At 37.6% G+C, this 23,213-nt stretch overlaps 1 protein-coding gene across 1 annotated transcript; it reads right to left on the bottom strand.

Annotated features, from left to right (window-relative positions):
• Positions 1-19,563: 19,563 nt before the first annotated feature.
• LOC100777650 (probable transmembrane ascorbate ferrireductase 3) lies at positions 19,564-22,390 on the bottom strand. Its single transcript, XM_003529186.4, has 4 exons — positions 22,194-22,390; positions 20,859-20,907; positions 20,472-20,671; positions 19,564-19,955 (listed from the first exon to the last, which is right to left on the bottom strand). Exons 1-4 carry the CDS (start codon positions 22,323-22,325, stop codon positions 19,695-19,697), a joined length of 642 nt encoding a protein of 213 aa, XP_003529234.1. The 5' UTR covers positions 22,326-22,390; the 3' UTR covers positions 19,564-19,694.
• Positions 22,391-23,213: the final 823 nt, after the last annotated feature.

The raw sequence follows: 23,213 nt of genomic DNA, 5'->3' as shown, positions 1-23,213 counted from the left end.
ATGGTTTTTCACTTAAGGCGTGTAATGAGCTTCAAAACAAAGAAAGGGGAACATAGGCTCAAAGGGGCTATCAAAGGAATTAATTCAAGGTAGGCTGCTCATTTGGCTAGAGGCTTATAAGAACAAAATGCCTAAATCATCTCCCAACATGCATGTGAAGCAAGAAGTATCAACAAGAGTCAAGCCAAGGCTATTGTGCTAGCAATCAATGGGGCAAAACACACCGAATAAAATAGATGATGATGGCTCAAATTCTCACCAAGGGTAAATCTATCACTTTCAATTCGAACTTTCAAAACTAACTTGACATGTATAGAAAAACAAGGATTTCAATTCAAAAAATGACAAGAAAATCCTATTTCAAAAACAATTACACATTACCTGTACATAATCTATAATTCAAAGATAAACATGCAATGTTGTACATAAAACATAAAACCAAAATAACAAAATTAACCTAGAAAACCTAAAAAAATTAAACTAGAAAACGCAACAAAATTAAACTAGAATACACAACAAAATCAACAAAATTGAAGGACAATCTCCCCCCCCCCCCCCAACACTTAAACAACACATTTTCCTCAATGTAGCATAATCACAAGATCAAGAGCAATCAAAACAATCAATAAAATTGGACAAGTGCAATAAAAGTAAAGAAGGAGACAGAAAAAAAAAAAAAAACTCCCTAAGTCATGGCAAAAGAGAAGTAGGGTGAAGAAAGGAGGGATTTGTGAGGAATGGTTTCAGCCGGTGTCCATTGACCTTGAAGCTCTTATTTGTGGATTCACTTTTGATATCAACTGTACCATAAGGGAAAACATTAGTCACCACAAAAGGACCAATCCACTTTGACCTCAACTTACCACTCATGAGTCCGAGCCTAGAGTTATACAATAAAACTTTCTGTCCAACCACGAAGTCCTTCTTAGCTATCAAGCTGCCATGGAACTTCTTGGTCTTCTCCTTGTAGAATTTGGAATTCTCATAGGCTTCTAAACGGATCTCATCTAGCTCACTTAGTTGCAACTTCCTTTCCTCTCCTGCCTGATCAATAGAGAAGTTGCAGGTCTTTACAGCCCAGTAGGCTTTGTGCTCTATCTCTATAGGAAGATGGCATGCCTTGCCAAAGACAACCTGATAAGGCGACATTCCTATGGGTGCTTTGTAGGCAGTCCTATGCGCCCAAAGAGAATCATCCAGCCTGGTGCTCCAATCCTTTCTATTCGGCTGCACAATCTTCCCTAAGATCCTTTTTATCTCCCTGTTTGAAATCTCAGCCTGCTCATTAGTTTGGGGGTGGTAAGGTGTGGAAATTCTGTGCACGACCCCAACTTTTTTAGCAAGGCATACATGGATCTGTTACAAAAATGGGTGCCTTGATCACTAACGATGGCTCTAGGGACTCAAACCTGCAAAACAGATTAGATCTAACAAAATCCACAACAACCTTAGCATCGTTAGTTCTGGTGGGTTTGGCTTCCACCCATTTTGAAACATAATCAACGACAAGGAGAATATAAAAGAAACCAAAAGAGACAGGGAAAGGCCCTATAAAATCTATACCCCAGACATCAAACACCTCACAGAATAACATGGGTTGTTGAGGCATTTGTTGTCTACATGAAAGTGAGCCGCCTGCTCTCTGACAAGGCTCACAAGTGCTACAAATTCTCCACGCATCCTTGAAGATGGTGGGCCAATAGAAACAGCAGTCAAGCACCTTGCGAGATGTCCTCTGTATGCCAAGATGGCCACCTGGTGTGGAAGAATGACATAATTGCAGGACTGAGTCAATCTTATGGTCTGGAATGCATCTCTTAATAACCTGGTCACTGCACAACTTCCACAAATAGGGGTCATTGATGTGCCATCATTTTCTTTTATTTTCTAAACCCTTTTTGCACCATTTTAATTACTGATTAATCTTAATTGTCAATTAATCAGGCAGTTTTATTATTTGGGCTCATTTAGCTAATTTGATGTTTTTAATCTAATTTCAGGAATTAATGAAACATTGGGCTTAATCCGGATTTTGGTTATGGACTTGAAGAGGGCAAATAAAGCAGCGCTTACCTTAGTTAATTTCTAATTAGGAAATTTCGCAATTTTATTTTATGTTGTTCAGTGTTTATTTCGTTTTGGGCCAGAGTATTGTAATAGGGCCCAGTGACTTTGAGTGACTCTTTTTAAATAGCAGCCTTGGGATTCGTGCAAGGCTATTCTGTGATGCTATTCATTATTCAGAGCTTTTGTTTTAGGGTTTTACGTTTTCTGCTTTGATGCTACTGTTCACGTAATGCAATTTTACGTTTTCTGCTTCTAATTACAATTTCGTTCTTGCTTCTTCTTCTACTCTCATTTACGTTTCTGTTTCATTTACATTTCTGTTCATTTACGTTTCTGTTCATTTACGTTACTGCTTCATGTTTCATTTGCGTTTTCTGTTTGAATCCATGGAAGGCTAGATTTTCTGGTGTTGTTTCCTTTTAAGAACGAAGCCCAACTCTCTTTGAGGTTTCGCTTGTAATGTGGTTTCCTGGCAGTTTTCCCTTCACCAGTTATCCCAAATTCGTGAATATTAATCAGTGCACGCTTCGTGTTCAATTAATTGCCTCTGAGCCTAACTTGCGTTCATGCTTAATGGACGAAGGGCTAACTGGTGTATGTGGTGCCTAATCACGTATTGAAAACCCTAAGTTGATTTTCGCTTAGTAAATTGAAATAGGGTTGGATTAAGTGGTTGACTGTTAGGGACAAATTCTCCATAACCTAGGATAAGAGAATGGCTTCTGAATCAGAGGAAACAACCCGTTTTTAATATTAGTAGTTTCGTATTTCAGTTTACTTGTTCTGCTCTTTAATCACAAAACAAACAAACCCCCCCAATCGTTACTGTTACTGCAAGTATATTATGAACATTTGGTTTGTCACTGCTCGTTGGGAAACGACCTAGGATCACTTCCTAGTTACTGCATTTCCATGTTTATTTGATTCGGGTACGGCCTCGATCAGTCATCCCAAATATAATGCTTAGCATCGCTCTTAATTTTTTCATTTTGAGCTCTAGATGCTAAGGGAGGAAAAACAGAAGCAACCAAATAATTCACAATATTAGCAAACCAAGGAGTGGGGAAGGAATCAGAAATACTATACACAATGTACAAATGGTCATCCGGAAAATCATCCCGAATGGGTGAGTCCTCATACGCACGCTCAATCCTACTCAGGTGGTCAGCCACGAGGTTCTGTTCACCACTCCGATCACGGATCTCCAAATCAAACTCTTGGAGCCAAAGCATCCACTTGATAAATCTAGGCTTTGATTCAGCCTTCTTCAACAGGTACTTTAGAGTTGCATGGTCAGTATAAAAATTAACACGAGTACCAAGTAAATATGAACGAAATTTCTCAAGAGCAAAAATTATCGCTAATAGCTCCTTCTCTGTGGTAGTGTAATTTGCTTGAGCAGCATCCAAAGTTCTGGAAGCGTAGTAGATCACCCGAGGCAGCTTATCAATCTTTTGAGCATGGACAGCCCCCAATGCGTAATTGGATGCATCACACATTAGCTCAAATGGGGTTGTCTAATCAGGTGCCTGAATGATAGGGGTGGTAGTCACCGCACGCTTGAGGCAATCAAAAGCCTCTTTGCATCGGTCATCAAAATCAAACTCCACCTCTTTTTGCAGCAAATTGGATAGTGGAAGGGCCACTTTGCTAAAATCCTTGATAAAGCGCCTATAAAACCTTGCATGACCAATAAAATAACGAACCTCTCACACGCAAGAGGTGTAGATGCAATTGGATTTGATGTTTTGATGATGATCATGATGATGTGTTGCAATTGATGCAAATGGGCTTTTCAAGATTAAAATTCAAGACAATACTTCAAGATTACAAGTCACAACATCAAGATGATCACTAGAATATTAGGAAGGGAATTCCTAATTGAATTAGCAAAGGTTTGGCCAAGTGATTTAAATTAAAAAGTGTTTCTCAAAGGTTTTACTCTCTGGTAATCGATTACCAGAGGATGTAATCGATTACCAGTAGCCAAATACGTTTTATAACAGCTACAAAAATTTGAATTCGAAATTTTAGACTGTGTAATCGATTACACAATTTTGGTAATCGATTACCAGCAGTTAGTAAACGTTTTAATTTAAATTTTAAAGCTGTAATCGATTACACAATTACTGTAATCGATTACCATAAAGGATTTTCAGAAAAATAATTTCAAGAGTCACAACTTTTCAAAGGCTTTATTCATGACCACCAATGGTCTATATATATGTGACTTAAACACGAAATTGTTCAGAGATTTTCAGAACAACAAAGTGTTTATCCTCTCAAAGAGAAAATTCATTTTATCCTCTCAAGAATTCCTTGGCCAATTCAATTGCAATTCATTAAGGAATTATTTGAGTGCTGAATCTGTAAAATCCATCTCTTTCTAGAGAGATTTGTTCTTCTTCTTCTTCTCATTCTCTAAGGGATTAAGAGACTGTGAGTCTCTTGTTGTAAAGGATCTCTAAACACAAAGGAAGGATTTTCCTTGTGTGTTTAGAACTTGTAAAAGGAATTTAAAAGATAGTGGAACTCTCAAGCGGGTTGCTTGGGGACTGGACGTAGGCACAAGGGTGTGGCCGAACCAGTATAAAACTGAGTTTGCATTTTCTCTTCCCTTAATCTCCTTTATTTATTATTGCTTTATATTCATATTCAAATTGTTTCATTTGAATTAATATTTAAGAAGATTGTCATTAAGGGAATTCATAACTTGAGTAAAAAGTGAAATAGATTTTTAATTAGGGGAAACAGTTTGGAATATCTTAATTCAACCCCCCCTTCTTAAGATATCTGAGGCCACTTGTCTAACAAGAGGGGTAATGCAATTGTGAAATAACATCTATTTTTGTAGGGTCTACCTCTATGCCCTTACTGGAAATGATATGCCCTAAAACTATACCTTGTTCTACCATGAAGTGATATTTTTCAAAATTTAGCACAAGGTTAGTTTCAATGCATCTACTTAGAACTCTATCCAAACTATCCAAACATGTATCAAAAGTGGATCCATAAACAGTAAAATCATCCATAAACACCTCTATGCAACTCTCTAAAAAGTCACTGAAAATGCTAAGCATACACTGCTGGAAGGTACTAGGGGCGTTGCATAGGCCAAAGGGCATCCTCTTATAGGAAAAAGTGCCAAAGGGACAGGAGAATGTTGTCTTTTCTAGATCCTCAGGAGCAATATGAATTTGTAAATAACCAGAAAAACCATCAAGAAAATAGTAATGAGACTTACCTACCAAGCACTCAAGCATTTGATCAATGAATGGCAGGGGAAAATGATCTTTTCTGGTTACCTTGTTCAGCCTCCTATAATCAATGCAGACTCGCCATCTATTCTGCACTCTTGTGGGGATAAGCTCATCCCTTTCATTCTTAATCATTGTGAGGCCTGTCTTCTTAGGAATCATTTGGACTGGACTCACCCACTGGCTGTCAGAAATGGGATAGATGATTCCAGCTTGTAAGAGCTTGGTCACTTCCTTTTTCACCACATCTAGGATAACAGGGTTGAGTCACCGCTGTGGCTGCCTCACTGGCTTAGCTCCATCCTATAAAAGTATCCTATGCATGCAGGTAGATGGGCTAATACCAGGAATGCCTGCTAAAGTCCATCCAATGGCCTTCTTGAGCACTAGCAACAACTTCTCCTCTTGCTCAGCATCAAGGGAGGCAGAGATGATCACTGGAAATTTTTCCTTGTCCTCCAAGTAAGCATACTTGAGGGTTACTGGTAAGGGCTTCAACTTTGGTGTGGGTGGTGGCTGAACAGTGGGAGGAACCAAGGTAGGAGAAGAAGAAGGTTCCTCAGCCTGTACCTCATAAAGCAAGTCAGAAGTATATGTACTTCCTACAACATGGTTAGTGCATTCTGACTCTAAAAAAATCAACATCAAGAGGTACAACACCAGACTCAAATTCAAATTCACTCTCAGCATAAAAATCAGATACAGGATCCAATTCAAACTCAGATTCAGATTCAATGCATAAGGAATGACAAGTATGCATATCAGATAAAAATGGATGTTTCCTACCATGAAGAACAGAATCAAAATCAAACATATAATCATCAACAATCTAATCAATTATCTTAGCACGAAAAATAGAATGATCCTCAGATGGATGTTTCATGGCATCAAGTGTTAGACAAGTGGCCTCAGATATCTTAAGAAGGGGGGGGGGGGGTTGAATTAAGATATTCGAAACTGTTTCCCCTAATTAAAAATCTATTTCACTTTTTACTCAAGTTATGAATTCCCTTAATGACAATCTTCTTAAATATTAATTCAAATGAAACAATTTGAATATGAATATAACGCAATAATAAATAAAGGAGATTAAGGGAAGAGAAAATGCAAACTCAGTTTTTATACTGGTTCGGCCACACCCTTGTGCCTACGTCCAGTCCCCAAGCAACCCGCTTGAGAGTTCCACTATCTTGTAAATTCCTTTTACAAGTTCTAAACACACAAGGACAATCCTTCCTTTGTGTTTAGAGATCCTTTACAACAAGAGACTCACAGTCTCTTAATCCCTTAGAGAATGAGAAGAAGAAGAGGAACAAATCTCTCTAGAAAGAGATGGATTTTACAGATTGAGCACTCAAATAATTCCTTAATGAATTACAATTGAATTGGCCAAGGAATTCTTAAGAGGATAAAATGAATTTGCTCTTTGAGAGGATAAACACTTTGTTGTTCTGAAAATCTCTGAGCAATTTCATGTTTAAGTCACATATATATAGAGCATTGGTGGTCATGAGTAAAGCCTTTGAAAAGTTGTGACTCTTGAAATTATTTTTCTGAAAATCCTGTCTGGTAATCGATTACAGTAATTGTGTAATCGATTACAGCTTTTAAAATTTGAATTAAAACGTTTACTAACTGCTGGTAATCGATTACCAAAATTGTGTAATCGATTACACAGTCTAAAATTTCGAATTCAAATTTTTATAGCTGTTATAAAACGTATTTCACTTGTGATCGATTACATCCTCTGGTAATCGATTACCAGAGAGTAAAACCTTTGAGAAACACTTTTTAATATAAATCACTTGGCCAAACCTTTGCTAATTCAATTACGAATTCCCTTCCTAATATTCTAGTGATCATCTTGATGTTGTGACTTGTAATCTTGAAGTATTGTCTTGAATTTTAATCTTGAAAAGCCCATTTGCATCAATTGCAACACATCATCATGATCATCATCAAAACATCAAAGCCAATTGCATCTACATCAAGAATGTTAAAATGAACAACAATATCACCAAATTCTATAGACAATATGCCAGCATAAACATCTATCTTGGTTCGGGCTGTTTTCATAAATGGCCTACCTAAAATAATTGGAACTGAACCATGGGAAAATCCCTCTTTCATATTAAGAACATAAAAATCAACAGGAAAAATAAGTTCACCAACTCAAACCAGCACGTCCTCTATGAAACCTGCGGGGTAAGCAACACTTTTATTTGCCAAATGAATCACCACATATGTAGATTGCAAAGGTCCAAGAGATAAAGAATTGAAGATGGACAGAGGCATGACACTAACTGATGCTCCTAGATCTAGCATGGCATTCTCAAATTTACTGTTCCCAATAATGCAAGGTATACAGAAAGTACTTGGGTCCTTACATTTCTTAGGAATGTGAGCAACAAATTTACCTATCAATGCTGACACATTTCTGCCCATGCTAATCCTTTCATTGCCTTTGAGCTTCCTTTTGTGGGTGCACAACTCCTTTAGAAAATTGGCATATCTTGGAATCTTCTTGATGACATCTAGTAGAGGTATGTTCACTTCTACTTTCCTGAAGGTCTCCAAGATCTCCTTTTTCGCTTCTTCCATTTTTTTGTTTGGAATTGCTCTAGGTGGGAATGGAAGAGGGATAGGAGGCTGCGGTAAGTCAGAATTACTAGAAGAAGGTCCACCTACATGAAAATTTTTGTTAGGAAGCTTTCTCTTTTGTGCAACTATCTCATCCTCTTTTTCAGGTCTAGAATGAAGCTTGACAGGTTCAGGTCTAGGTGCTACTACTGGTGGAGGCACTTGAATTTGGTTGCCAGACCTCAAGGTGATGGCACTCACATTTTTCGGATTCTGCACAGTTTGTGAAGGCAATTTGTCAGAATTTTGGGACTGAGCTTGGTTCAACTAAGTAGCCATCTGCCCTATCTGATTTGTCAGACTCTAAATGGAGGCTCTTGTCTCTTGCTGAAATTGCATATTCTGGATGGTCATTTGCCTCACTAACTCTTCTAAGGAAGGTTGAGGAGGAGCCTCAGTTGCTTGTTGTTTTTGTTGTCACTGCTGCTATATTGGAGGAGGAACATATGGCTTGCTTGGACCAGCAACATTCTGGAAAGGAGGGACAAGCTATTGTTGTTGTGGAGGACTTGCCCATCTCAGATTTGGATGATTCCTCCAACCTGGATTGTATCTGTTGCTTGAAAGATCATAATTATTCTGCTGTTATTGGTTTTGCTGCTGAGGGGTCTATTATAAATGTTTGCAGCATAAGCTTCAGGTTGCTCATTGACTCTAGATTGCTGCAAAGAAGGACAAAGATCTGTATGGTGATCTGTAGAAGAACATAGACCACACACTCTTGCAACAGGTGCAGATTTCTGATTCATGGTAAGCTGATTTACTAGGTTGACCAAGGCATCAAGTTTTCCCTCAAGCTTTTTATTTTCAGTAGATGAAGATGAATCCGTGGCCACCTCATGGACTCCTCTAAGGACAATAGCATCATTTCATGCACTGAATTGTTGGGAGTTCAAAGCCATCTTCTCAATCAAATTCCTAGCCTCAGCAGGGGTTATATCACCAAGAGCTCCACCACTAGCAGCATCAATCATACTCCTCTCCATGTTGCTAAGTCCCTCATAGAAATATTGAAGAAGGAGTTGCTCAGAAATCTAGTGGTGAGGACAACTTGCACACAATTTCTTGAATCTTTCCCAGTACTCATACAAGCTCTCTCCACTAAGTTCCCTAATGCCTGAAATGTCTTTTCTGATGGCAGTGGTCCTAGATGTAGGGAAGAATTTCTCCCAAAACACCCTCTTAAGGTCATCCCAGCTGAAAATGGACCTGGGAGCAAGGTAGTATAGCCAATCTTTTGCCACTCCCTCTAGAGAATGAGGAAAAGCCTTTAGAAAGATATGATCTTCTTGGACATCAGGGGGCTTCATGGTGGAACAAACAATATGGAACTTCTTAAGATGCTTATGAGGATCTTCACCTGCAAGATCATGAAACTTGGGCAGCAAATGTATTAGTCCAGTCTTGAGAACATATGGAACACCCTCATCAGGATATTGAATGCACAAGCTTTCATAAGTGAAATCAGGTGCAGCCATCTCCCTAAGAGTCCTCTCACGAGATGGAGGTTGAGCCATGTTCTCAGTATGAAAATTAGTAGTTGAATGCTCAAAATCAGAATATTCAGAATCACCAACAACAAAATACTCAGAATGCTTAAAATGCTCACAATGCTCAAAATGATTAGGATGCACACTATGCCTAACTAATCTATGAAAGGTTGTATCTATTTCAGGATCAAAGGGTTGTAAATCACCTGGATTTCCCCTAGTCATGCACTATATGAAGCAAATAATGTGTTCTCAAACAAGCGCTAGGAGAGGGTTAAAACTACAACTATAGTCAAATGATATCCAAATAAGCTGAAATTTTGTGAGAAACACCCTAAAATCATGAAAAGATAGCACAAAAAATTTCAAACAAAAATTCAAAGTCTAACTATGAAAATTGCCTAAGCAAAGTTTAGAAAAATAGGACAATAATACTTGAAAAAAAAAAACTTAGTAAACAGCTGATTTTTCGAGTTTGGGAGACCCCAATTGGCTAAAATAAGTTGCCACAATATGGGAAATTTTTTTTCTATCCCAAATGCATATATAATAATAGTCATTCTGATACCCTGAGCAAAAGTTATGACCGTTTTAAGTTTTGCTAAAAACAAGTTCCCAAATTTTTTGTCTCTCTCAAATACTGCCACACCAAGTGCTCCTGGTATTTTTCACACAAAATATGAATCAAAAGAAACTACCACAAAAAAAATCAGCCAAAAATAACAACTCTAACTATCAAAACAAAAATCGCTAATTAAATTGCAAAATCAATTGCTAGTTCCCAGTCGCTAATTACTGTTCACAGCAAACACAAAACTGAATCAGTCGCTAGTAAGTCGCTAATCACTATTCACAGCAAAACACAAAACTGAAATAGTCGCTAAATAGGGGACACGACTGAAATGCAAAACAAAACTCTACACAAAACAAAACAATACACACTCACAACCTAAACGACAGAGCGACACACACAAAAAAAACTAAACACTATTATGAACGTTTGGCCTACTACTCCTCGACAACGACGCCAAATTTGATCGAGGTCGTACCCGAATCAAATAAACATTAAAAATGTAGTATCTAGGAAGTGATCCTAGGTCGTCTCCCAACGAGCAATGGTCAACCAACGTTCATAATAGATAGTGATAAAATAGTAACGAATTGGGGGGGGGGGTTGTTTGTTTTTTGTAATTTAAACAGCAAGCAAATTTTAATTAGAAAATAACAAAATTAAAACATGTTGTTTCCCCTTAATTCACAAACAAGTCTCTTATCCTAGGTAACGAGGATTTATCCCTAACCAGTTCAACCACTTAATCCAACCCTAAATTAAATTACTAAGCGAAACTTAACATAAGGTTGTCATTATGTGATTAAGCAACACATACACCAATTAATCATGAACGAAACTGATCATTAAGCATGAACGTAAATTAAGCGCAGAGACAATTAATCAAGCACTAAGCATGCATGGATTAATAGCAACAAATACAGAGTAATTGGTGAAGAGGAAATTGTGCTTGATCCTCAAGAGAAAACAACGCTGGAGACTTAGCCTTCCATTAATCAGCAGAAAACGAAATTGTAGATTGAAGCAGAAACAAAATTGCAGAAAACAAATTTTATTCTACGTGAACAGTGTGCATGAACAGTAATAAAAACTAGAATTGCCAAAATCCTAAAATTATTCTACTCTCCAAAAAAACTCCATAAACTAAAACCCTGGTCTGTTATATAGGTCCTCAGCCCCAAAGCTTACAAATCTATTTTAAGTCCAAGCCCATAAAAGAAATAAAATAAAATCTGGACAAGATAAGATAAGATTGGATGAAATAAAATCTGGACGAAATAAAATCTAGATGAAATAAAATCTGGATAAGATAAGATTTGATAAAATAAAATTGTTTGCTCTCTTCAAGTCCAAGCCCAATTCGGAATTCAAGCCTAATTGCTTATAATTCTCCTGAAATTAAATTAAAAACACAAAATTAGTCAAGTAGGCCCAAATGATAAAACTGCATAATTAATTTGACAATTAAGGCTAATTAGTAATTAAAATGGTGACAAAAAGGGTTAAGAAATAGGAGAAAATAATGACACATCAACTACATGTCCTCGCCTTCAAAGGGCTACACGCCCTAGCCTTTAGAGGACTACACGTCCTCGCCTTCAAAGGACTACATGTCCTCGCCTTCAGAGGGCTACACGCCCTCACCTTCAGATGGCTTCACGCCCTCGCCTTTAGAGGGCTGTACATCCTGGCCTTCAGAGGTCTACATATCCTCGCCTTCAGAGGGCTACACGCCCTCGCCTTTAGAGGGCTACACACCCTCTTCTTCAAAGGACTACACGTCCTCGCCTTGAGAGGACTACACGTCCTCGCCTTCAGAGTGCTACACGTCCTTGCTTTCAGAGGGCTCCACATCTACGCTTTCAGAGAACTCAAGGTCTTCCGCCCTTAATGCTTAATCCAGGCTTGCACTCCCGGGTGAGGGGCCAGTAGTTTCCCTTTATTAGTTCCTTGGCCACCCCCCTGATCTCGGAGGAGGGCCAACTGCGCGAGCACAACCAGAGGAGGAGACTATCGCACAACTACTATGCATACTGGGGAAAGATTTCACCCAGCCGCTACAAGGAGACGAGTGTGGATCATGCGCACCAACATATGGACGATGTTGTTACTTTGCAACCTTCTTCCCAGCAACCACCTCTCCGATCTCCCCTTGTCAAAGTGTCAACTGGTTTATGCCATCATGACATAGGTAAGTATGCACGTGGCTCAATTGGTCTCTGATGCCATCTACTGTTTGCAGGGATCGTGCCCGCAAGACACCTAGTGGACTCGAAAAAGTCCAACAGGGCCCTGGAGTTCTAGCTCTGATTACGGGCCTTTTTCGGTTCTATGGAGTGACCACCACTCCGATCTCCCCTTGCCGAAGTGTCAGCTGGTTTATGCCATCATGACATAGGTAAGTATACACATGGCTCAACTGATTTCTGATGCAATCTACTGTTTTTAGGGATCGCGCCTACAAAACACTCAGTGGGCCCGGAGAAGTCCAACAAGGTCCTGGGGTTTCCAGCTCTGATTACGAGCCTCTAACAGTTCTACGGAGTGCTCGTCGCCCCAAGCAGGGTCATCAAGCCCCTATTAACAAGGCTTTCATCGAGAAGTACTACGCCCCCAGGCAGGCGCAGGGCGAGGCATCACAGTAGCGGGTAACAGACGCACCGCCACCACCTCCAGAGTTCACCTCAGCTCATCCACAAAAAGGCTAGAGCGTTGCCTACGACACATGGCCGACCAGCAGGCGACCAAGTCCAAAGCAAAGGTAAGCAAAAATATTAGGCCCTTGATCGACAAGTCATCACGCATTTGACTCAAGACGTTAAAGAAGCACTACTAGGAGGCAACCTAGAATTGGCTACGAAGAAGTTCCCCGTGAAGCGGTCCAGGAAGGGCACCATTGAAGAGGATTCCAATGTGGCCCCACAATCCGACACAGGCTTTGACAAACACCGATTCCATAGCGTGGAACATTAATAGCGTTTCGAGGCCATCAAAGGATGGTCATTTTTCAGACAGAGACAGGGGCAACTAAGGGATGATGAATTTCCGCACTTCCTTTTAGGAGGCAGAGCCATACAATCGGGATCACCAAACTTGTGATTTATCCTTTATTACTGCTTTCAGTTCTTCTATTATTTTGTTATTTCCCTTGGGATCTGACATTATCTGCTTCTAATTATTATGTACATTGTGATTAAACTGAACATGCAGTTATCTATCGCATTGCGAGTAATTTATCGCTTTGGGCATATGGTCGTACTTACTTTACGATGATTTGTTTGAAACACAAAAAAAATGTGTAGGTCTTGTGCACTTTCGTTCGCACGCCTTTTTCAAAAAGATGTGATCTCGGGCATCATCTGTGCCCAGGTTACAAGCTGCTTTTAATCTTTTGAAGAAAAAAAAAACAACAACAAAAACAAACAAGAACAAAAAATATATCTTTCGGCTGAAAAGCCAGTAGACTTTTGAAAAGAAATAACTTCCAGCTTTTCTTTGAAAAAGATTCACTGATCAAAACAAAGGGTTTAGTTGAAAAAATATGTATACACCTAAAGGGTGAATGCTATGAAAATTTTCCCGAACACCCAAAATGGACTTGGATAAATGCATGAATTGATAAAAGAACATGTTTTGGAAACACTAGGTTGACTTAAATAAGGAAAATGAATCCTGAGCCCTAGTGTCACATGACCATAAAAAACTTGATGCTTGAGTGTCCACATGGGTGCATGCATGACCAGTTTTGCATAAAATTTCCAAATCATCGTTGTTGCATGTGTGTCATGGAAATAATGTGAGACATTCCTTTATCCCTAAATCGTTGGCCAAACCAACGCCCTAACATATATCATGTCCATCCATTCTACAAGCCTTGAGCCAAGATCCCAACTCACTATAAACCTTGACCCAGGGTGAGAATGTCCATCCTTGCCCTCGGAAGAAAACAAGAAAAGTAAAAAAAGAAAGTTCCTGATCAAAGATCGGAATAAAACAAAAGAAAAAAGAAAGTTCCCGATCAAAGATCGAAAGAAAACAAAAGAAAAAAAGAAGAAAAATTCCCGATCAAAGATCAGAAGAAAACGAAAGAAATATACAGAAAGATCTTTGGACCAGACAATATCTGAAAAATACAAAATTGTCACAAGCAAGCAAGGAAAGAAAGGAAACCACGACTTGAAGTGGTCCTCTCCCTTTAATTGCCAACCAAAATCCTGTGCACTGGTGACTTTGTCGCCCCGCACTAAACAAAAATAGAAAAGGGAAAGGCCAAAACACTCGGATCCAAATTTCCCACCAAAAACACCATTCTCGAAAAAGTCCTATTGATCCATGATAACGCATGTAATCTTTGATTTTATAGGAAATGATTTGCAAAATCAAGTCATTACATATCTATGGTTCATAATTAGGATAAAACACTTGCCTGTGTGAGATTGATACACTTCGAGTGATTTTCTTCTATTTTGTTGGACCCAGTGTTTCCTCTAAATTGTCGTTTAGAAATGAAATGCCTAACATCTAAAATCTCATTTGTGGTTATGAGAAAATTTCATCAGCATACTCTCCTTTCCTGATAGACACATTGTTTTTCTCCAAAAAATTATATGTTGCTCTGATCAGTTGGAGGTTTTGTTTCTTTACTAAAGCATGTTCACATTTTAGTGAAAGAACACCGAGACTATTTTAGTCTCTCACTGCCTGAAGAATTACGTAGGTCTGAGTTTCTCATCGCAATTGAGGATACATAGGAGCAAAAACTCCGCTTTTGTCGACCACCCCACAGTTCTGTCATCTCGACCTGTGAGTCAGGTGGCATGCAGAGATACCCAAGGGCTATCTGCACCTTTGTCATCCAGAGACGACAAGTCCAATGACATGTGAAGATACCTTATGGTTATCCGCACCTTTCGTCAGCTAGAGGCAAGCGATCCCATTGATATGCAGAGACTAACATTGTCATCTGCACCTTTCTCGGAGATGTCAGTGTCTTCCAGCCGAGACTGTGAAAAAGTCTCATTTGTTATCTGTCAGACTTAAGGGTTCGATAGCATGCAGTGACTAACATCATCATCTGCACCTTTGTCATCCAGAGTCGGCAAGTTCGATGACATGCAGAGATACCTTATGGTTATCCGCACCTTTTGTCAGCTAGAGGCAAGCGAGCCTGTTGACACGCAGAGACTAACGTCATCATGTGCACCTGTCCCAGAGATGTCAACATCTTCCGATCGAGACTGCGAAAAAGTCTCCTTTGTTATCCGTCAGACTCAAGGTTCTGGTAGCATGCAGTGACTAACGTCGTCATCTGCACCTGTCATCCAGAGATGCCAAGTCTGAAGACATGCAGAGATACCTTATGGTTATCCGCACCTTCTGTCAGCTAGAGGCAAGCGAGCCTATTGACATGCAGAGACTAACGTCATCATTTGCACCTTTCCCGAAGATGTCAGCGTCTTCTGGCCGAGACTGCGAAAAAGTCTCGTTTGCTATCCTTCAGACTCAAGGGTCCGGTAGCATGCAGTGACTAACATCGTCATCTGCACCTTTGTCATCCTGAGATGGCAAGTATGATGACATGCGGAGATACCTTATGGTTATCCGCACCTTTTGTCAGCTAGAGGAAAGCGAGCCCGTTGACACGCAGAGACTAACGTCGTCATTTCCACCTTTCCCGAAGATGTCAGCGTCTTCCGGTCGAGACTGTGAAAAAGTCTTGTTTGCTATCCATCAGACTCAAGGGTCTGGTAGCATGTAGTGACTAGAGTCGTCATCTGCACCTTTCTCGAAGATGTCAGCGTCTTCTGACTGAGATCGCGAAAAAGTCTCATTGCTGCCGTCAGACTCAAGGGTCCGGTAGCATGCAGAGATATCTTAGGGTTATTCACACCTTTCGTCAACTAGAGGCAAGCGAGCCCGTTGACACGCAGAGACCAATGTGGTCATCTGCACCCTTCCCGGAGATGTCGGCGTCTTCCGACCGAGACCGCAAAAAAGTCTCATTTCTGCCATCAAACTCAAGTGTCCGGTATCATGAGGAGATGTCTTATACGATAATCCACACACATTTCGAAGAAAAAAATGTCTTCAGTCATTGCATGCCTTCAAAGGCGACAATGTCCTCACACATTTCGAAGAAAAAAATGTCTTCAATCATTGCATGCCTTCAAAAGGCGACAATGACCCTTATTTACATTTCGAAGACAAAAATGTCTTCAGTCATTGCATGCCTTCAAAGGCGACAATGTCCTCATGTACATTTCGAAGATGACAATGTCTTCAGTCATTGCATGCCTTCAAAGGCGACAATATCCTTATCTACATTTGAAAGACGACAATGTCTTCAGTCATTACATGCCTTCAAAAGGAGACAATGTCTTCATTTACATTTCGAAGACGATAATGTCTTCACCTCAAAAACTTCAATATCCTTTTCCCCTGTGCTTTGTAGGACTCGACGTCCTTTGTTTGTACGCTTTAAAAAAAAGGGAGAGTGAAAATGAAAATGAAAATGAATTAAACGAGAAAAGAAGGAAGATCAATATCTTCATGCCTTCATGGGTTTTACTGCTTGGATTTGCGCTAGTGGGCGGTCGAGTAAAGATTCAGCTTGAATGAAATTAGTGTCTTATCTTTACTTCCCTTTTATCTCCAATAAAAGATAAGTAAAGAGGGGCAACTGTCATACCCTAATTTAGTCCGGGGACCATTGTTTGTTGGCATGTGACCTTCGTTTGACCACCTCAAAATGTTTAACACCCATCGTTCTGGAATCCGTAAAGATCCAAGATGTTTCGGGAAGAAACCGGTCAAAAAGCACGAAAACGGGAGTGTATTTAGCAAAGTGGAGTGTGTGTAAATAAACTGTTACACTCTAATTTCATTCGAGGACCATTGTTGATCGCTTCAAAAGGCTTAACACTCATCGCGGTGAAATCCATAAAGTTTCATGGGATTTCGAAAAGAAAACAGCCAAAAACACAAAAATAGGAGATGAACTTATCAAGATAGGGGTGTAAATAGAAATTCAAATCTAGGCCCTCCCAACACATTTTGGAAGTTGGGTTGCTTAAGGAGGAAGCAACTGGGCGACAAGCTCCTCCAAGTTTTGTTGAAAAATGGTTTCCGGGGCTTCCGTAATGCTTCCATAAAATTTCCGAAAACCTTGGGTAAGCATATTTCACTTACTATTGGTGAAAGTGAAGAGAAAAAAAGATGAAAATGAAATCCGAAACACTTCCGTAACTTTTCCATAAAGTACGAAAAGGGGGGTGAACTTAGTAATTGGGGTGCGCTTAGAAATCTTCCTCAAGAAGCGTTTGGGCGGCAAGCACCTCCCTTTTTCCCTATAAAAAGGGGAGGGGGGGCTGTTTCAAAAATTTTCATGACCCCTATGCATTTCGGCTATTTTGGGTAAAAAACACGTTTTCGTGAAGAAAAATCGAGTCGAAGTGCTTCCGTAACGCTTCTGAGACGTTTCCGTGAGCAAATTTGTGAAGATTTTCCTCCGTTCTTCGTCCATTCTTCGTTCGTTCTTCATTCTTCGTTCTTCAACCGGTAAGTGTTCGAATCTGAGACTTTCAATTCATTTCATGTTTTGTTTGCTTTCATCTTCATCTCGTTCACTTTCGATTTTCTTTTCTTCCATTTTTAACGTGCTTTAACCATTTAAGTCGTTATCTCGCCTAATAAAATGAATTTCAACCGATCATTTTTGTTGTAATGTCGTTTAATCACTGTTAAAGCAAAATCTAACTGATTGTTCACGCTGTAACCACGGTTAAACAAAAAAAAGCAAAGTAATAATAAAATAATCAAAATATCTTGAAAAGAATAATAATAAAATAATCAACATATCTTTGAATAAAATAATTAAAAAAATCAATCGGACGTTTTTCTTTGAAAGTTTCCTTGAATTAATTGACTAATAACCAAAGTGAAACTAAGGCTAATATCAACTCACAAATCAAGCTTTGTCCGCAAAAGTCACTTAAAACCATTTTAAGGTCCAACACCTTAAAACGGTCATCTTTGCTTTTATCAGTTGACATGGACCCTTCAAAAGCATAAAATTGATGCATCGCTTTTGCAAGAACTATGTAGGTCTAATTTCCTCATTGCAATTTGAGGATACATAGGAGCAAAAGTCCCGCTTTTGTCGACCACCCCAAGAGATCGTTAATGGTCCAATGCCTTAACGTTTCTCTCCTTTCAAAAATAAGAGATCGTTAATGGTCCAACGCCTTAATGTTTCTCTCCTTTCAAAAAAATCAAAAGATCGTTTAATGGTCCAACGCCTTAAACGACTTTTGTACGGTTAAAATCGATCTTGCGGAAAAAGATCAAAACAACTTAACCAAGGTTTAGTTCTAAAAGAACTACGTAGATCTAATTTCCTCATCGCAATTGAGGATACGTAGGAGCAAGGAAAACACCCTTGTCGACCACAAAAAGATAAAAAATACAAAAAACATAAAAACACAAAAAGACATAAAAAAGGGAAAATAAAACATTTTGAAGTCATATTTGCACACTTGATTAAAGGCTATCGTCCCTTGTGACGAACGCGTGGGGTGCTAATACCTTCCTCGTGCATAAAAACAACTCCTGAACCTTTCACACTTAAAGTTCGTAGACCATACCTTTTCTGATTTTTTCGACGTTTTCCTCAAATAAACGTTGGTGGCATCTCCGTGCATTTTCCTTTCTTGGAAGACGCTCCTGTGAGTCTCGCGTCGCCCTCCCACCGAAGGGTAGGTTGCGACAATATGGACTAAGATGCAACATTCAATATAACAACCAATACAAATGTCACTCAAGGGAGTTAGGCATGTAAAGGACAAAACATCTTCAAGCTTTTCTCCAGGCTAAGCTTTAAGCTTTAGTCTTCATGTTGCTTCCCTTATCTCTAACATATTAGATAATAGATACCTTCATCTAGGATGGGAAAGATATTCTAGATATTTGCATCTATGATGAGGAAGAGAGTGAAATATTATTGCATAAATATGAGCTTATGAACCCTTCGAATAATTTGAGATCCATATTGGTTCTGAAAATCAAAGAGTTGAGTCTAGTTCTGACTAATATTATTTATCATTTTAAGAGTTTAATTTATTTTAAAATATTTATTATTTTAAAATATGAAGAAATATGTTGTCTAACATTTATTCATTAGTATCAAACTTACACTTAATTAATTTTACTGTATTCTAACTCCTTTAATATGGATATTAAAAGAAATCATTTTATCATAATAACATGTATAGTTAATTGACTTATGCATTCTCAAAAAAAGAAAACAAATTGACTTATGGGATTTTGGGCCTCTCTAATTTGGTTTGTATGCGATTATATCTATACCCCTCCCCTAAGTAATTTTTAAGCTAACTAAATTTGTGTTTTTCAAATTTAGTCTTGTCATTTTTTATTTAAAATTATAAAATTATAATTTTTTTATCTGAATATTTGAAATTTTATGATGTATTTGTTATATAAAATAATTTCCAAAGTATGAAATAACAAATTTAGTAGAAACTTAGAAGAAAAATCAATATAAAGCATTCCACGAATCAAATAATTTATTTATTACAAAATCAATAAACAGTGGAATCAATCCAATTTATGATGTGGAATCAAGTGCACGAATGAGAGTAATTTTATGGCAAACTAAGAGAAACCAACAGAAAAGTTTACAAAAACTCCAAACAAGAGAATCGCAAGACCCGTGAAGTTGATTAAATTGGATTCTCTCTCGTGTAACAATTTTAAATTTGTTAAGAAACTAGACTTCTCCATCAATCCTGTTTCAGCAGCACACACTGCCATGAACAACAGTGCTCTACCACCAACTTTGTGCCATGGTAGCACTTTAGCTCTTGTTGTAGCTGAAGCTCCTTGAAGCATGAACACAACGAAACCAAAAAGCCACTGCAAACAACAATGAGAGAATGCTCATCAAGAAAGTTATGTCAAAAGTGTAATCAAGCTAGTCCTTAGGTAATAGGCTTTTGAGATTAAATAAGCAGAGTTCTTGGGCAGATCAAGATGAACTATAAAATTAGAGAACTAAATAGAATTGGACCAATTTGACCCAACTTAATAGGTCAGTAAAATTTAGGCCCAAAAGGTATAATTGATCTTATTTGTTCTGATATTAGTTTTTATATTAAATTTTCTTTTAAAAAATAATTCAAAACAAAACAAAAAAATAAGTGAAATTGGCCTGACCCATCCAAGCAAACATGCCAAGTCAAGCAAACAAAATGGAAGTGTTTGAGAGTTTCGAGTCGAACCAAATCAGACTATCGACTTATTTTGACACTTCTAATCATAACCATCAATTTGGCCCATGACATTGTCATGAGACAACCTCCCATGCCATAAACTATTTTCTACCAAAATAATAGAAGGCATAAATGTATGCATGATTTGTAGTAAGGGTACCTGCAATGCAAACAAGCAGAAGGTGCCAATGCCAATCCATGAATGGAGGCTGTAAACGTTGGGAATGTTTTGCATATCATGGAACTTGAAAACGGCATTCAAACCAACAATGCCAAGAACTATAGCAATCAAATGCAGTGTCATGTGAACAAACTTCTTGACTTTCCTTTCGCTTGGTATTGTTTGGAATACCATCATAGCTGTATGTTTCAATTCAATTAAAAAAAGCCAAAGGGTGAAGAAACTAAATATATATGATATTTGTGGTTGCATTTTCACACAATGTTTTGCTGCTTTTCGTGGCAATAACATGCTAATTTGAAGTAGCAATTTGGAATTTACATAGCTCTACTATAGAAGGGGAATATTTAAGTTAATTACACATACCTTCTCCAGCAAGGAAAATGAAGCACGAGTACATCAATAAAGGGTGAGCCTGCAGAACGTATATATACAATGAGGGCCACTTGCAAATTATGTAAGGGGGACAAGACAAGATAACATCTGATTGTACGAGAGAAACAAATAGTACAATAGATTAAAGGTCTGGTTAACTAGACATTAGTCAAAGAATTAAAAAGAATTAAAAGTGAAATTTTTTTATTATTAAAAATCATATGAAAACATATTTAAAAATTATAAAAAAATAGATTTTTAGCATTTTAATAAAAAAAATTATCCTTTTAATTAGTATTTGCCATATATTAATATAACAGACTAAAGTTTTGAAAATATTTGAAGATATTTTTTCCCCTTCAAATGTCCTTCTCAAACAATCTTAAGATGTACTATCAAACATTAAATATGTGAGTATATGCAGAGAATAACTTAAGATGTACTATCAAACTTTAAACTTTTGCTGAACTCAATTGTTTTTTACTCTATGCTATAGACTCAATTCCTGATGATAATGATAATGGTACTAAAGAATTTTTAAAATAAGTGGGAGCACAAGCGCCACCATATATTTATGGTTACTTCCCTTCCCTTTATGTGGTAATAGATGGGATATAAGATTCATCCAATTGATAAAGAAGGAAAAAAAGGTCACAACTTCCAATTTGTCAACTGATATTTCTAATAAAATTAATAAACTAATATTTTTCGATAAAAAAAAAATTTGACAGCGGATCCGAATATTTTAAGTCAGAGAAAACATGCATTCACGCAGTCCAACGATATAAGAACCGCCCGATGAACATTTGATAGTTCATAAATCATTTGGGTGAGTTCAACATAAAAATACTTTAAAATATCGACCGTCTGATGAAATGGATACAACTAGGATTCTAGTATCTCTTTCCTTGAATGCTTATATTTTGATACAAATAGATATTTTTAATTATAAATTATAATTTAAATTTATAATGAACAGCTTAATCTTGTAATATAAGACTATTTTTAACTATTGACAATTTTTTTTAAAAAAATATTAAAATTTAATTTCAAGATGAAATAAAATACGGTAAATTGAAAGAGATAAATAGTGAGAAAACTAAGTATATTAAGAGGGATAAAAGGTGAATAATTTGAAATAATCGAGAGAAAAAGTTTGGCTAGTTGTTGGAGTAATGTGTGAAATAAGCCTCTAAAAGAGTCAAAATAATAATATTGAAAATTCTAATTCAAAGAATCATACTCTCTAACTCATGTAATCTAATTTATAAAACAGAAGCAAATGAAGAAAAATGGGGGGAGGGGGAGGAGAGGAAACAATATTACATTGAAGACGCGAAATCCATTGTCTGAATCATAGTCAATTCCTTCACGGTAATGCAACAACCAAACGAGCAAGAGGATGAAGGCTAAGATGCCAAACAAATGAGCCAAACCTGAGATACCCAAGGGACTCATCGTGTCACAGTTTCATGGAATGGAAGAGAGACTAGTGACTCGGTCTTATACCCTTTGATGATTTTTTTTTTTTGTTTCTTTTTTAAATGAGGTGAACAAAGGGATCATTGCTTGTGTTCTTAGTTTTGGAATTTTGAATAAAGAAACTTGGGACTTTGGCAAGCATCTTAATTCTATTTGTACATAGGCATATATTCTTACCTCTAGTAGTTTTTATAAACGGGACCCATACCGAATCCAATTAACCCAATTATGAGTTTCAATGTGGCCACATTTTGAGGTTCAACAATAATAATGGAATATTTGAATATAAGAGTATGTCCATTTAAAGGTTGAGTTGTTATGAAACTTACTTGAATAGAAAGGAGAAAAAGAAAAGCATAGAGGTAATGGGTCCCGTTTATAATCCAATCACGTCACTATGCGCACAAAGAATAGCTACCAATATCATGAAAATTTGCTAAAGTCCAGGCAATAATAATCGTCTTGAAAATCAAATTATTCATAAATAAAATAATTTAACCATTTAAACAATGATACGCAGTATACATGTATAATCAAATACCATCCAACCACATAAAACTTATAGAGTTCCACTGATTCTAAACCCTTCCTATCAAGAATCTAAATAATTATATATATTTAAGAAACATGCTATTGAGGGTTTTAAAAAAATAAGTATTTTTTTCACATCTTCAAAATATTCTTAAGCTTCTAGACATTCTTTCAGCATATCCTATAGTATAGTCGCAACACGATCCTTCCTATGCGCTTTTCTTTTTTATTGTTTTGGTCTCACATTTTTCATGTTTTTTTTTTCTCTCTCTTCAATAAAAAAACATGCATTCATCATTTTTTTTCTTTTTACATGATTTATTTTAACTCGAA

This window comes from Glycine max, chromosome 7 (genome assembly GCF_000004515.6).
Source record: "Glycine max cultivar Williams 82 chromosome 7, Glycine_max_v4.0, whole genome shotgun sequence".
NCBI lineage: Eukaryota > Viridiplantae > Streptophyta > Magnoliopsida > Fabales > Fabaceae > Glycine > Glycine max.
Note: the sequence above shows the minus strand (reverse complement) of the source record. Positions and strands in the feature narration are given on the sequence as shown.

What these genes read in the sequence shown, in the direction of transcription:
- LOC100777650 (XM_003529186.4), bottom strand. Translation starts at nt 22,325, where the DNA reads ATGAGTCCCTTGGGTATCTCAGGTTTGGCTCATTTGTTTGGCATCTTA. An exon ending in ATGGATTTCGCGTCTTCAAT is followed by an intron (nt 20,908 to 22,193) that starts GTAATATTGTTT and finishes TACGTTCTGCAG; the next exon opens with GCTCACCCTTTATTGATGTA. An exon ending in TCTGCTTGTTTGCATTGCAG is followed by an intron (nt 19,956 to 20,471) that starts GTACCCTTACTA and finishes TGTTGTTTGCAG; the next exon opens with TGGCTTTTTGGTTTCGTTGT.